Here is a 15,094-nt window from a genome sequence, read left to right as displayed (position 1 = left end):
GTTGGAAGGTAAACACACATCACTGTCATGTTCTGGCTCAATATGATTTGTGATGCTAACGTAACTACCAGCCTTACCACCAGAGTCAGCCTTCAGCAATGGTCCTTCTCCACCCACAGGCAGTTCATTTCAAAGGACATTCCCTTGTCCCCTGCCCAAACATCTCTGTCAAGTCAGTTTGCAGAGACCTTATCATAGAATCATGGAATCATTGAATCATTATCCTTGGAAGAGACCATTAAGATCAATGAGTCCAACCGTAAACCCATCATCACCACCATCCCTGCTAATCCATGTCCCTAAGCAACTCCTCATCTACAGTTTCTTGAACACTGCCAGGGACGCTGACCCCCTCTGCCCCCCCCACATCCCTGGAAAGCTTGTTCCAATGCTTGAGTGCTCTTTTTGTGTAGAAATTCTTCCTAATGTCCAACCTGTCCTTTCCCTGGTGCAGCTTGAGGCCATTTCCTCTTGCCCTATTGGTAGTTATTCTGGAGGAGAGACCGACCCCGGCCTAACTACACCCTCCTTTCAGGCAGTTGTAGAGAGCAATAAGGTCTCCCTTGATGCTCCTCTTCTCCAGACTAAATAACCACAGCTCCTTCAGCTGCTCCTCATAAAGTCTCTGCTCCAGCCCCTTCACCAGCTTCACTGCCCTCCTTTGGTCATGCTCCAGCACCTCAATGTCCTTCTTGTAGTGAGAGGCCCAAACCTGAGCACAGTATTCGAGGTGCGGCCTTCCCAGCACTTCTCTCCATTTCCTTCTCTTCCAGCAGACAGAGCAGCACGGTGTGGTTCTGCGGGTGCATGAACGTGACCATGCTAAGCTAAAGACACAGCTGTCGACAGGGACTTTTCTCATGTAAAATCTGGCACAGGACTTGATGCACTGAGTCCACTGCTGACCAGGTATGGGGTACCTGAGGGTATCCATTTACATGGCAGCAGCCTGACCACTGTGCAAGCCAGGGAGGCCACGTTTTCCCTGTGCCAGTGACCGGTAACGAACGTGCTGAGCACTGCTGGCAAGGAGAGATTAACCACACTGCTACAGAGCCGACTTGATGATACATTTTATTGGCAGCACTTGTGTCATATGCAGGAACCACAACCCTTTGTCAGACTGTTAGTGTTAACTTGCATGACAAGTATCAGCGACCAACTGTATTTGAAATATCGTTAAAGTGCCTAGAAATAACAGGCATTAAAAAAAAAAGGAAAGTCATTTCATCCACTCAAGGCAACCTTTACAGATCTTACATCTTTAGCACAACGATGTACAGTAACTGTTATGTGGACTTTAAAGTAGCCTCCACGGCAGCACACAGACAATGCAGTTCTCTCATTATGCACATGCTCTAGGATCGTTTATTTTAATGCTTTCAAATAAATATGTTCCATGCAGCACACCGCAATAAATAAGGAGCAGCAACTTTCGTATAGTACATCCATTCATAATGTAAAAGTCACCATGTGAAACACCACATCTAAAGTCTTTGGCCCAGGCCCATACAGTGAAGCATACTACATCTGCACATAATCATATCTGGCTTCATATGGATTCAATAGGACTATGCCAGAAGGGCAATGTGAGCACAAGTTTAACCAGGGGTTCCTAGCTATTAAATACAGCTACTAAGTAGTTAAAAGGCAACAACTAAACCCATAAAGGTTTGATTTGTCTTTTCTTCCTTACGTTTCAGACAGAAATCTAAAGCACGGGAATGCTCTGGATGCCGCAAGCCTCGCGCGGAGCGGCACAGCGTGGGCTCCTCAGTGGCAGGGCGGGCGCACGGACAGGCGCTCAGTGGGAAGGGGCCGCCGTCGCCGCCACAGGGAGCACAGTGGGCGCCACACGGCCTCCGCCTCTAGGCCGGCAGCTCCCCCGCTCCTTCCTCCTCGCTGTCGGCCCGGTTGGCGCGGATCTCCACCAGGGTGCGGGCGAAGCGGCTCCACTCGTCGTTGTGCGGGACAGCGAGCTAGGAGAGAAGCACCACAGGGCACTCAACGCCTCCGCCGGGGGCTGCTGGCACCAGCTACCTCACGGCGGTGCCTCCCGTGGGGAGGCCCTGCGCTGGGCGCAGCAGAGCAAGAGGTGGGACAGTGGCACCAGCCTCGCACGAACGACCCTGGGGCTGGGTTACTTCTACAACCCCAACCCACAGCCAAGAGCCGGGACAAACCTGGCAGCCTCCTGATCTGCACAGGCTGCAAGGAGCTTTCACAGTCAGCGGCAGAGAGAAAAGCTTCATCTGCTCTGCTCTAAGGAAAGGGCTCTTAAAGCTGGAGTGTTGCTGCAATATCTGCCCCTTCGTTACCACAGCTCAGGTTTTCCCAGCTAATGCGAGGCCTCTACAAATACATACACTTAGGTTTAACTTTACAAATGTGAGCTGTCCGTTCAAAGCCAGTGAGGCTGAGCCTACATATAATTATTTGCAGGACTGAGGTCAATGTGCATTAAGGTAACAGAGGCTTTAGAGCCCTGTATTGAAACTATTTTCCTGAAGTTCATTAAAGCTCTTAATAGTTAAAAAAATATATTGTGTTATTTTAGTTACCCTCTTCTATGTTAAGGAATTTACAATTACAAGAAATGCATTCTAATGGAAATGTTATGCCAAGTGGATACTGCATTACTGGCTTGATTTTTTGAAATCATCATGCAAGATCCATTTCCATTTAATACCATTGATGTTTCTAATAAAGAGCTGTTGAACATTAGGCTTCAAGAGGAACATGTAATCTAAATAGCTAAACTTCCAGAAAAAAAAAAAAAAAGCTTTAGTGATATGGCAAAATAATACTGCAGTCATTTCCAGCTGGATACAACACTGCAATTTCTGGAAGATAATGCAACCTGGGATTGAGACAATTATGAAAAAATCCAACTAGTTCTCTCAAAGTACATTTTCATCAACTCGAATTCCAGAAAATGGTGACAAGTATCCAGATTAACTATGTAAAACCATTTTTACTGCTATCTTAAAGCCCTGTGATCATGTCCTGGATATAATACGAAAAAAAAAAAAAAAAAAAAAAACTGTTTAAGGACATTATGCAGTGCTTGGTACTGAATAAGGCAACTCTCTGGCAAGACGGAGCAGGGCATCCAACAAACTAATTGCTGTGCACATTAGCACAAGGAACACCTTCACTCTACAGAATGATTGTGCCCACAGCCAGTCCAGCTTGTGATCCCCATATACAGCCCATATGGGCTCAGTTCTTACCAATAGCACCAGGGAAGACACGCAAGCAGCACACAGGTTGTGCTCACGTGGGACTAGCAGAGGCCAGGGGGCCGGGAGGCAGGCGAGACACAGCCTGGCAGCACAGCAAGCCCTCTCGCGTCCCTTTACCTCCATCTGTACAACTGCAACTCAAGACAATCCTGTGTTTTGGGAACGAGTAAGCCCTGCTGGGGCAGGAACTTGCACCTTGGCCTAGTGTACCTACGTGGTAGAGCGTTCCAGGTCCAGTGTCACAAGCTTCATGTTACTCATGCAGGAAGGTGTTTGCAATACTGGACCTAAATATCTCCTCCACATATCACTGCAGAGCATGAGTTTTCTCAGCTACTGCATGTCTGGTTTTTTCCCTAAACCCAATATTTAGGGGAATATAGTATGTATTTCAAATAATATAGTATGCGTTTCCCCTTGCATAGAGCATACACCAATAATGCAGTTACATCAGGAAAGCTGGTTTACAGTAAGTTTCTCACCTGTTGAAATACTGAGTATTGAAATCGGGCTCAATATTTCCTGAGGTTACAGCTGGAGGAATACAATCTGTGTGACGCTACCTCAGTCCTGATTCATAAGTGTTCCTTAACTCTTGTGCCTGGGTTCTCCCCTTTCCTTCTTCCCCTTTCTGCGTTTTTCTGACTTCTCTCAGGAATACAGAGTTTCAGGAATAAATCGCATGAGCCTCTCATGCACATGCACACAGCGCGTTTTATCTGAAATAAATGTTCTTTGAAAAAGAGCTGTGAGCTGAACAAGTTGTGAAACCAAATGCAGGTTAGCACAGCCTTGGTCCCAGCCACACACCTGCCTAAGCGACGGCCCGCTGAGTGAAGTGACTGAGCAAAGATCCTTTGGTCACACATGAAGAAAACGCATCCACGTAGCAAATTCACTGATACTGCTGCTGCTGCTGTCCTTAGAGATTACTTCTTGTGGTATGTATGGCACTGTCATTTAGCTAACTGCTGAATGAAAATATGACATGTGTCTGACTTACTTAAAGTAGTAAAATCATGAAAGTGGAACAATATCCAAGGCAAAGGATTTATGAAATTAATAAAACCATACTTCTTGTCTGTGAAAGGCCTTAAATGGCATTATGCTGCATTAAGTGGCTCAAGAAGACACTATGCCATTCTAATGTTAAAAAAAAAAGAAAGAAAAAGAAAGAAACAAATCTATTACATTGAGATCATTTAATTCCCTTTTCTCCCTAGCATGGTCACAGACAAGTAAATACAAAGGCCAGATTATTAAAACAACTTTAGATCTCAGTTTTGAAGATTTTCCCTGCAGATGGACATATGCATTACACTTAACAGTGTTTGCAGGCCTTTTAAATGATTTTCTACATAAAACAATGATTGAAATGGATACATTTAGTATACAGTGTTCACATGCAATCTAATTATTTTAAACTTTGCCTTATTTTACCTCATTTAATCTCATTGACTGCATGTATTTTGTCAATCAGAGGCCAATCCTGCTAACCAACTGTTGGCGGAGCAAGTCTCTCCAGTGTAAATTCCTTAGGGATGAGGAGGGAAGTCTTGGCCATAGGGAAGTCAAGGATAAAACTGACTTTTATTCCCCCACTTTATTCTGTGAAGAGTCTAATATTCAACCACAATAGGTACAAACAAAACTGACTGGCGATGCTTCCCACGCAAACGCTGGAGGCCCGTGTCTCTCTATGAACCTTCTTACCAACTTTTCTGTGCTCACCTTGCAAATCCCAGGGCGGAGGCCAGAGCTGGTAAGGAGCTCCTCACTCTTCTGGCATCCTGGCTGTTTTTCTGCCCACTTCCAGCAGCTCAGCGCAACTCTTTCTTGTAGAGTGCCCGCAGTCACAACTACTACCCAGAGTGGAAATGTTCACTTAATACGTTTGGGTCATAAGGTTATTTGAATCAACTGGCAGTAAGGAGCGGAACAAGCACATAAATGTTATTAAGTGCTCTCCTTTGATCCCTCACAGTGGAGCATCAGCCCTACCTGCAGCTGATTCACTGACTGAATTACTCACTCTGCTTTAATCCGAAAGCCATGAGGTTATATTTCAGTTGGGTCAGATGATAGTAATTGTAATGAGGAAAAAAGAGCATTATCAAAGCAGCATGCTGGATTTTGCCAACCCTGGTCTGGTAAGTTGTTGTAAGACGGGTAGTTTTACCTTCTGTCTGGTTTTAAGAATATCCAAAGAGCTTAAACTGAAGGCCTGCAAACTGGCAAGCATGGCCATGAGTTCACACATTCAAATAAACCTCCGTGTGCACTTGCACTTGTGCTCAGCTGCTTACAGGAGGGAGAATTTTGAACAGATGTTATCATGTTAACATATTACCAAGAGGTTAAAATGGTAACTGCATTTTTATCTGAATAAATATACTTAATTCAGGGCAACTGGACTCTTTCATTTCTCCAAGTTTTTTTCAGATCACTATCCCTTTTTAGAGTATCTCCCGAACAAATCGCTTCTCTAGAAGTATTCTTGCAGAAGCACTCGCCACCTACAAAATGGGTATTTGTAATGGCTTGCCACGTGAGCAATAAGGAGCTTTGAGACCATGTAGCGAACTCGAGGTGCACGCGAGGTGCCGCTCAGGAGCAGGGCTCAGGGCCGTGCGGGGGCTCCTGAGCGGGAGGGCGGCTGCAGCCGGCGCCCCCGGCAGCACCTCAGCACAGCCGCGCGCGGCCCCCGCGCCAAGGGAGCCAGGCCGAGCCTCCAGCAGTGCCGAGAGCAGCCAGGATCGGCACCCTGCACTGCGAAGAGCAGAGCTTGGCCTCTCCAGGCGCCTTCTTGGAGGAACCCCGTGGGTTAGGGCCCTAGCAGGAAAAGGGGTCAAAGATAGCTGGTTAATATTCAAGCAACACTTCCTCCAAGCTCAAGAGCAGTGCATCCCCATGAGCAAGAAGTCAGGAAAAAGGGGCAGGAGCCCTGCACAGAGCTCCTGGCAAAACTTAAGTGAAGAAGGAAGAACACAGAATGTGGAAAAAGGAATTAGCCGCTTGGGAGATATATAGGAACGTTGTCAGAGTATGAACGGATATAACAAGGAAGGTGAAGGCCCATTTGGAATTAAATCTGGCAAGAGATGTTAAGGAAATCACAAAGGGCTTCTTCACAGACATAGGTAGCAAACAGCAGATTAGGGAAAGCAGAGGGCTGCTGCTGAAATGGGTGGGTGCCCTGGGGAAGAAGGATACAGGGAAGGCAGAGTTACCGAATGCTTTACTTGCTTCAGTCTCCTGCTGAGCCCTCAGCAATCCCAGATCCCAGGAGGCAGGAGAGAAAGTCTGGAGGTTGGGGAGGATTGGGTTAGACATCACTTAGGCAAACCTGACACCCTCAAATCCATGGGCCCTGATGGGATGCACCCACAAGTGCTGGGGGAGCTGTGGGATAGGGCACTCCCCGCTGCCTTTGAGAGGTCACGGCGAACAGGAGAACTGCCTGAGGACTGCAGGAAAGCCAGTGTCGCTGCAGGCTTCAGAAAGGCAAGGAGCAGGACCCAGGCACCTACAGGCCAGTCAGCCTCACCTCCACCACTGGAAAGGTGATGGAGCAGCTCATCCTGGCTGTCAACTCTAAGCATGTTGTGAAAAAGGGAGGGGTGGCTGATGCACCAGGGGGCTGGGCCCCCATTCAGAGGAACCCGGACAGGCTGGAGAGATGGGCAGAGAGGAACCTCCTGACGTTCAGTAAAGGCAAGCACAGGGTCCTGCACCTAGGGGGAATAACCCCAGGCACCAATTCAGGCTGAGGGTGACCTGGAGTCCAGGTCCTGGAGTCCTTGGGAGTCCAGGTGGACTACACGTTGACCATGGGCCAGCAATGTGCCCTTGTGGCCAAGAAGGCCAATGAAATCCTGGCTTCCATTGGGAGGAGTGCTGCCAGCAGGTCGAGGGAGGAGATCCTGCCCCTCTCCTCAGCTCTGGTGAGAACATGTCTGGACCACTGTGTGCAGTTCTGGGCTCCCCAGTGAAAGAGGGACACGGAGCTACTGGAGAGAGTCCAGTGAGGGGCTAAGAAGATGATTATGAGACTGCACCATCTCCCCTATGAGGAAGGGCTGAGAACTGGGCCTGTTTAGCTTAAGTGTACACAAATACCTTAAAGGAGGGTGTCAAGACGATGGGACAAGACTCTTCAGTGGAGGCCAGCAACAGCACAAGACGCAACAACCACAAACTAAAGCACAGGAAGTTCAGTCTGAATTTTGGAAAAAAACTTGACTGTGAGGGTGACAGAGCAATAAAATGGGTTGCCCAGATAAATAGTGAAGTCTCCTTCTCTGGAGACAGTCAAAACCCGCCTGGACACGATCCTGTGCAACGCGCTCCAGGTGATCCTGCTTGATCAGAGGGTCAGGCTAGAGAATCCCTAGAGATCTGTTTCAACCTGACTCATTCTGTGTTCTTCCTATCCTCTTGTTCTGTTCTTTCCCCTCAGCTAGAAGTGGCCAGCCTGCCCCTACCTACTCAGCAGTCCCAGCTACACAAGAATTGCACCTGGAGATCACTATCACAGAGTCTTTGCATGTTTTGAAACTTCACTGCATTTCCTGGGTGATTATTCTAGCAGACATTTCAATTATCTGATAGTTTTCTGGTCTTGAAGCACAAACATAGGCCTGAATGCTAACTCTTAAAGAGGGCGAAGAGCCATGTGTGTTTTGCTAAGAGCATGAGAGCAGCTCTGCCCACGGCTCACTGTGCAAGTCAGTCACAGACAGCAGGGCAAACACTGCATTTCACCAGGAGCAGCCTCCTTCATCGTCTCATCAAGGCAGAGATTCCCTCGTTTTGCAAGGGTTCCCAGCAGCGCACTAGGAGGCTGCCCAGTATCTCATACACGCAAACTCTAATTTCCTATGTTTTCACAGAAAGTGAACTATTTGAGTCTTCACTGAATGCTACTGCTCTTAAATTTATAATACAGAACTCAAGAAAAGGATATGCTCAAAATTACAGCCAACTGTCAACATTGTCACATGTGCCAGCTAGTGCTGGAGTGGCCAAGCAAGCAGAAAAACAACAGAAAAACTGTGTCTGAAAGTACAAATCAGCATAATTTTCTTTTCATTTTCAGATCATTTAACCCCTTCCAGTAACATTTGTTAATTTAGGCCTATTTTAAAAATAAGAATGCCCTTTTTCGTGACAATGACAACAAAAGTTTAGAATATGTCTTTTAAAGGAAGGCAGCCAGGGGTTGAAACAAGACACATTTCAAGTTTTATCAGTATGTTCTCCTCCTATTCATCTTTTTTCTTTTTTGTGGCCAAAATTGTTTCAGCTCAAGCTGCCCAAAGCTTAGAATAGCTTGTTTCACTGAAAGAAAAAAAAAAAAAAGAAAACAAAAAAGAAAGAAAAAAAAGAAAAAAAACCATTTTGTATCAAATTAACTATTGATTGAGAGTATTTATTCCTGTCTCCTTCTCTTCCCTGGAGCTTCTCGATCTTTGGGATGGGAGCTGACAACTCTTGTGCCGCCATCTCCGCTCTGGGGCCGAGGAGGGGGGAAAGCAGCAACACTTTCCATGCCGGCTTCGCAGGAGCCACTTTCCTGTACTCCGAAGGAGCTTGGTGGTCTGAATTCAACTCATTGCGTTTGCTTTTGGTGACTGCTCTGGATGGGTAAATTCACGTGTCATTGCGATATTGGTTAATAAACTGTAGTGCTGATCATTGGCAAAAGTGTTTTGGAATCCCAACTGCCAGGTTAATAGTTACAGTTTGTGTCTTTGTCTAGATCTCACAGCGGGAGGAGAGGTAGGATAAACTTCCAAACAGTGTCTCTGGCTGAGGCGAGTTCTTAAGGAGTGAATTTTTCCAGCCAGAACAATCTAATCCCTTCCAACACTGACGTCCCACAAACACAGGTGTAAAAGGAGAATCTGAAAATGATCCGTTATACCACAGTTTGGAACCATCTGCTAGGCCCAAGTATGTGGTCTGCAGCTGGTCCAGCTTTGCCACACAGTGTTTTCAATTAGCAGTTTACAGAGGAGCCTGCACGGTGGTCTGAGATCCACTTTAAGGGTGATAGTGGTTCCTGACTCAAGAATCTGCGAACCACTCAGACACACTCTACAGAAATACCCCATGCTTTATCTCTTGTTTTTCTTGTCTACAGAAACTGATCTCAGTTACATGGTGGGACTCTATAGCTAGTCATCATGTTCTTGAGATCCAAAGGTTTTGGATGAACATGAATCTTTTATTAATTGCACTTGGGTTCGTTCCTGCTGGGGCAGTGGGGGAAAAGGATGAAGGTTTGCCTCGTTCTGGACAATCTATTTACTTGTCTCCATTTCCACACATAGGCCTTCGCAAAAAACTCTTGTACTCAGCAAAAGAAAACAAACACTACATGAAAATCAATCTCGTTTTTAAAATATTTTCTTGCTATTATAATTTTTGAGAAAAGCAGGTAAGCATTCTATTATCAACTAGTTAATTAAATGAGAAAATAATCAGACTGAGTTTGTAAAAAACACATCAAGTAGGGCGAATTAGCTTTATCAACTAATCTCTCGGCCTTTGCACTAAGTTCTTTGTGTGTGTGGTTTATCACAGTCTTTATATTCCTTCGATTTAATAGACTCATTAAATAAATGTGGCTTTGGGAGAATATTATTTTAGCTGTTTTCTCTAAGCAGAATTTTTGTCAATCTGTGTTGTCCATAACACTCTCTAAAATCAAGGGCTGTGTTGAAGAGCAACCTGCTGCAAACACTTGCATGACGGATCGTCACCTGAATGCATGTATGACGCTGTTGGGAAAAACATTTTCATGATGATAAAATACTTCAGAGTGATCTTTTTTTAAAAGCAGAGCAAACAAGGGGCCTAATTCTATGAGTATGATACAGATCATAACAATTACAAATTTAAAAAAATATATAATTCTCCTCGAAAAACTGATCCTTTCCTCTGGAGCTCAACAAATGTTTTATCACTGATTTTTGGGACTGATTTGGGGGTAAAAATAGACACGCATACATAAATATTAAATACCTTGATATATACTCATACAGTAGGCAGCCATGCACCTATTCCAGCCCTGACCTTGCCCCACAGAACCAATTACAAAATGCCTTTGATATTCTCCTCAATCTATAGGGATTTTTTTTTTCCCCAAAAAAGCCTATATTTTTCCAGGCAACACCCCATGCCACACACATGGATGGAAACAAAGTGGGAGGTAATATGCAGCGAAATGGCCACCGGAGTAACCAAGAGCACCCTTTCCACATAACTGCAGCCCCGCTGCACTTAACTCCTGCGAGAGCCCCGCGTCGCTGCTAACAATGGATGAAACCACTGGCAGGAACTCAAACCCCACACACTGCACGCAGATGATTTTAATAAAATACAGTGTTTAGACCACAAAGGATACACTCCAGAGTAGCTCTATATATATTTGTTTACTTAATTGGAGGGGTGGAATACCATAGGCAGCCTAAATACTGCATTTATTCTATGCACAGCAGTCAGTCTAGTGTCACAGACACAGTATACGCCACCCTTCTACGAAGTTAATTACTTAGCCCTCATCTAGATTAATGTCTGTTGTGATTTACTTCTTTACAACTTACCAGTAGGCTCTGATTTAACTAGTGCTGTCATAGTAAAAAGACAACAAAATATTTGCTTATATGACAAAAAAAACCCCTTGATTTCAAACAGAAACAGAACATATTTTCAAGAAACTTTGGCTTTTTCTCCTAAGGAGAACAGTAGCTAATTTGTAAATTGTTAAGTATATGATGGTAAATTGTGTTTTGAATACAAAACCAACAATGGTGTTGTTTTAATAATTTACATGTAATGTGCAAAGATACACTGTACAACGGGCCTCCATATGAATTCACACATTTGGATACATACCAATTCTCCTATGAACTTAAACCTCTCTGTATTTATCAGTCATCTCGGTACCAAGCTAACAGGAGAGCAAAATAAAAGGTGGTCTGTAAGTTATACACACATCGCACACAAACACATGCTCGGAGAACATTCAGACTACACATTCTCTCTCTCCAAAGTTAGGAAATGTCAGAGTTTAGGTTAACTCCTTTACTTTGACTGTGTTACTCATTTTGCTTTATGATACAGTCTTCAGTCTTTCTCAAAAATCAAAGAAAAATCAAACAAACAAAAGTAAACTTGTGCCGGATGCAAACACCAAACACAGAGAACTCCATCTGGAAGGATTAAAACTCAACAGGGCATATGGAAAAGAAAACAAGGAAGTGGAAAGCATCTTTAATTACAGACAACGCTACAGATCCACCTATAATATCAGAGTTGGCACAAACTTTCCTGGACTAACTAAAAAGAATGATGTCCAAGTTATGAAACACACTATTTTTTCTTAATTAATGCACAAAGAGCTGCACTGGTGTTCCACTATGGAGAATAAAATTAGGTAATCACTGAATTCTCGAGAGAGATGACTGAAATGTGAATTTTAAATTACTTCTGGTTCCTTAGACTGTCTCTTACTTTCAACATACTAACTTTAAGCTGTAAGAATTTCCATTGCTGCCTTCAGTTTCTGCAGAAAAGGTGCGTGGCTCACAGCACCAGAGGAGAGCTCCCTTAGCTTCTGTGGCCACCACCAGCCTAGCTCAAGAGAGCTCTGACCAAGCCACCCAACGCCAGCTGCTCTCACCGCTCACCCTGCTGCGGGCCTCCTCCTGGGACACTTTCAGGACACTATAGGTCTGATCAGATCTCTGGCAATGAAAGACAACGTAATTAAACTTAGCATCCTCTCACGAGCTACATGAGCAGCAGAGCATCATCAGACGCCCGCCGTGCTTCAGAGAAGAGGGCACCCTGAGCAGCCAAGCGCTCACAGCTCCTGTCTGGTCGGCGCCTCTGCAGCAACGCCGATTCACAGGTAAGGCTAAGACAGTGAAGGATGCCGCATGTCATTCAGCCCCTGTGAGGATTTTGATCTGGCTTTGATGCCCATTTCTCTAAGTCATTAAAAATATGCATTTTTTTCACAAATTTCTGGACATTTGCTTTAGGCGATTACATAAGAATTCCTTCTCTACCAAATTATGCCTCTCCTGCAGCACTAAGCCTGAAAATGCCAAATCGATCAAAACTAGAAGGGCAGTGCAAGGAACCTCCCATCTACTATTTATTCAAATCCTTTGATTTTTACTGTCAGCTGCCTTGACTTGTGAGAACTGCCCCGGCATTTTTACTTGAAATACCAGAGTTTCAGACCTGTGGGGCAATGGACTGGGAAAAACATCTCCCTAAAAGTTGAGCTGAATAAAGGGACTACTGCCTCGGGGAGGAAATAAATCACTGTATCTCTCCTTAGCTTGCTTCCTTTCTAAACCAAATCAGCCACGGCTGTTCCATGACTCGCTCCAGGAAACCTACCCGAGCGGGAATCATCCGGGACGTCGCCACTGCTTTCTGGCTCCCTTTTGGCAAACGGTCACTCTCACCAAAGTGAGGGAATAGACTGTGGAACATCCTCGGTTTGCACAAGCTTTGCTGACCTCCCTGAGATTCTGGACTCATTCTATTATTTGCAAAAACTTATCCATGAAATAGCTGGGCTTTCTGCCATTCAGGCTAGGCTTTTCAATCACTTTTTCATCACAACGCATACTAGGCACTCTAAGATACATTTCACATTTAAATTAAACCTTGAATATGGAATTTTAGCTGCTGAATAGGAGGATGTATTATGGGACACAGTTTTCCTTAACTGATATTTTTGGTCAAAAAACTAAGTCATGTTATGCTGTCTTTCAAACCATAAAATATTAAAAATATTATTAAGGATTCTCAAAGTGAAAACTGCTCTTGGATGTGACAGGTTGAAACCACAGAAGATCATTAATAAGATCATTAATTACACAAAACAGCTCCTTTCTCAGAAGTGTTTAACACCACAATGATAGTATATGAATTTCAACGAAATTTGCAAATTGCTGCAAACAGAGTTAAAACTAAATTTTACATTTGGTATTTCTCCCCTTCCATACTCCGCGTTATTTAAAGCTATAAACATTTTCCAGTTGCACTTCTTTCTACACTGGAAGAAAAAAAGGGGGAAAAGAACATTTCAGATACAGTACTTTATTCTCCTATTGACTAATTAATGATTTGAAATATATACTGTACAAAACTATCAGCACACATTTACTTCGGCCCCCTTCCCTACCAATTTTCAAGACTGGTGGGTCAGAACAGCCCCGATTCACTCAGCCTCCACTACCATGATCATCTACACCTATCCTCTGAAGTCTGAATCCAGATTATCTTTTCCCCGAGACTCTTCATGGGTTTTCAGGAGAAGCAGAAACTGAGGAGCTGCTGCAGAAGCCAGTGCAATGCACTGAGCACCCAAGAGATGGACGAGGGCATCAGATCCACAGCCGGCCTTTTGTCCTCTCCTTCATCCTCTGCACTGTTCCCCTTTTCAGCAGGAAAACACAAGCAACTTGCTCGTTTCTCTCCCCGGCTCCTGCATGCTTTGCTGCGTGGAAAGGGAATGATCTCTTACAGCTTCTCTTCTGTCGCTCTCATCACTTCGTTATCTGAGCGCCTTCTAATAATGCATTAAGCTACATGATTAACTCCTGTCACACGTGGCTTTTTCCCTCTGATCCTCTCTGCAGGGGGAGAATCTGGGCCTTTGCAAGGGAAAAGGAAACATACGTCAGCCTTGAAAGTGCTGTGCAAATGAATATAAAGGACTGGAGCCAGATTTTTTTTTGGTTCATTGGTTGGTTTTCTTAAGCTTTTTTATTTTGTAGGAGGACCTGAGGAATTCTTATAAAAGATATTTGTATCATATTGGAAACTCGTGGTTTTTTACCCTGTGGAAGTCTCTGGGGAGCTAGTAAGAGATTCTCTCTGAAGAACTACTGACACGTTTTATTACAAGTAACTGAAGGGTAAGGATGAAGAGTCGAGGGAACATTCAGGATGATTCTTTAACCCCTCTTTTCTGTCTGTTTTCACTAATGCCCACTTACCTTAGGAAAATGGTGCTTTCAACTTTAATTATGACAATTAATCTTTCAGTAGTAAAATGAAAGTGGAACTTCATACTCATTTACCAAGTAGAAGAAAATCTCTTTTCACCAAGAATGAAGGAACATCAGGGCACCACACAAGAAAATGACTGTGGTCAAGCACATACTATACACAATGACAAAACCTGCTCAGAGGCTCCACCTTGACTGGAAAGAGACTATTTCTTTTCCACTGTTCCCACCCATTTTGAAACTTGAGTCTTTTGAATGTTTAAAATATTCTTCTAATATTTGATGTAAAGTAATACAGAGTAAGCTTAAAGACTTTGGGACAGCCCTGTCTTCAACTCCCTCTCTGGCCCTGGGTACTTCTATATCTATAAGTGTACGAATCGTATTTATTCCTCTCAGGATCAGCCTTCAACACCAAGTCCTTTGGCTTCTTTCTAATAAGCTAGTTTAGTTTCCCAGATAAATGTGCTGCAAGCCTCCTTCGAAAAGAGTTGTACTTTTAAGGAGGAGGGAGGGAGAAGAGGGGGAACAATTCTGAAGTCATCTCTTCAGTGATTTGAGCTCTCTGAAGCTGCTCAGTAAGGCAGGAGGTGACGATGGGGGCGATGGGCTAGCACAGAGCACCAGCGCCGCAGCACGAGGGCACACGGGGCACGGAAGGGGAATCCCCAGGCAGGGGCAAGGCCGGCACCGGCGCTGCAGACACACACACGGCTCCAGCCGCCAGCAGCAGCTCGTGGGGAAGCCGCTTCGGTTAGGACATGGTTTGGTTTTCCCACTTGCAGATCCCTCCTCCGCCATGGGCTG

At 44.6% G+C, this 15,094-nt stretch overlaps 1 protein-coding gene across 6 annotated transcripts in view; it reads right to left on the bottom strand.

Annotated features, from left to right (window-relative positions):
• Nucleotides 1-1,861: 1,861 nt before the first annotated feature.
• Nucleotides 1,862-15,094, bottom strand: part of DYNC1I1 (dynein cytoplasmic 1 intermediate chain 1) — a 170,419-nt gene continuing 157,186 nt past the window's right edge. For all 6 annotated transcript variants that reach the window (XM_088533467.1, XM_088533469.1, XM_088533468.1 and 3 more), the window contains one exon: nt 1,862-1,979. In XM_088533467.1, the coding sequence (XP_088389593.1) occupies nt 1,869-1,979 (111 nt within the window). In that variant the 3' untranslated portion in view covers nt 1,862-1,868. The remainder of the gene's footprint in view (nt 1,980-15,094) is intronic.

This window comes from Tinamus guttatus, unplaced genomic scaffold (genome assembly GCF_059628265.1).
Source record: "Tinamus guttatus ecotype Peru unplaced genomic scaffold, ASM5962826v1 Tinamus_guttatus_pri_ptg000503l, whole genome shotgun sequence".
NCBI lineage: Eukaryota > Metazoa > Chordata > Aves > Tinamiformes > Tinamidae > Tinamus > Tinamus guttatus.
This window is presented reverse-complemented; position numbering and strand designations above follow the sequence as displayed.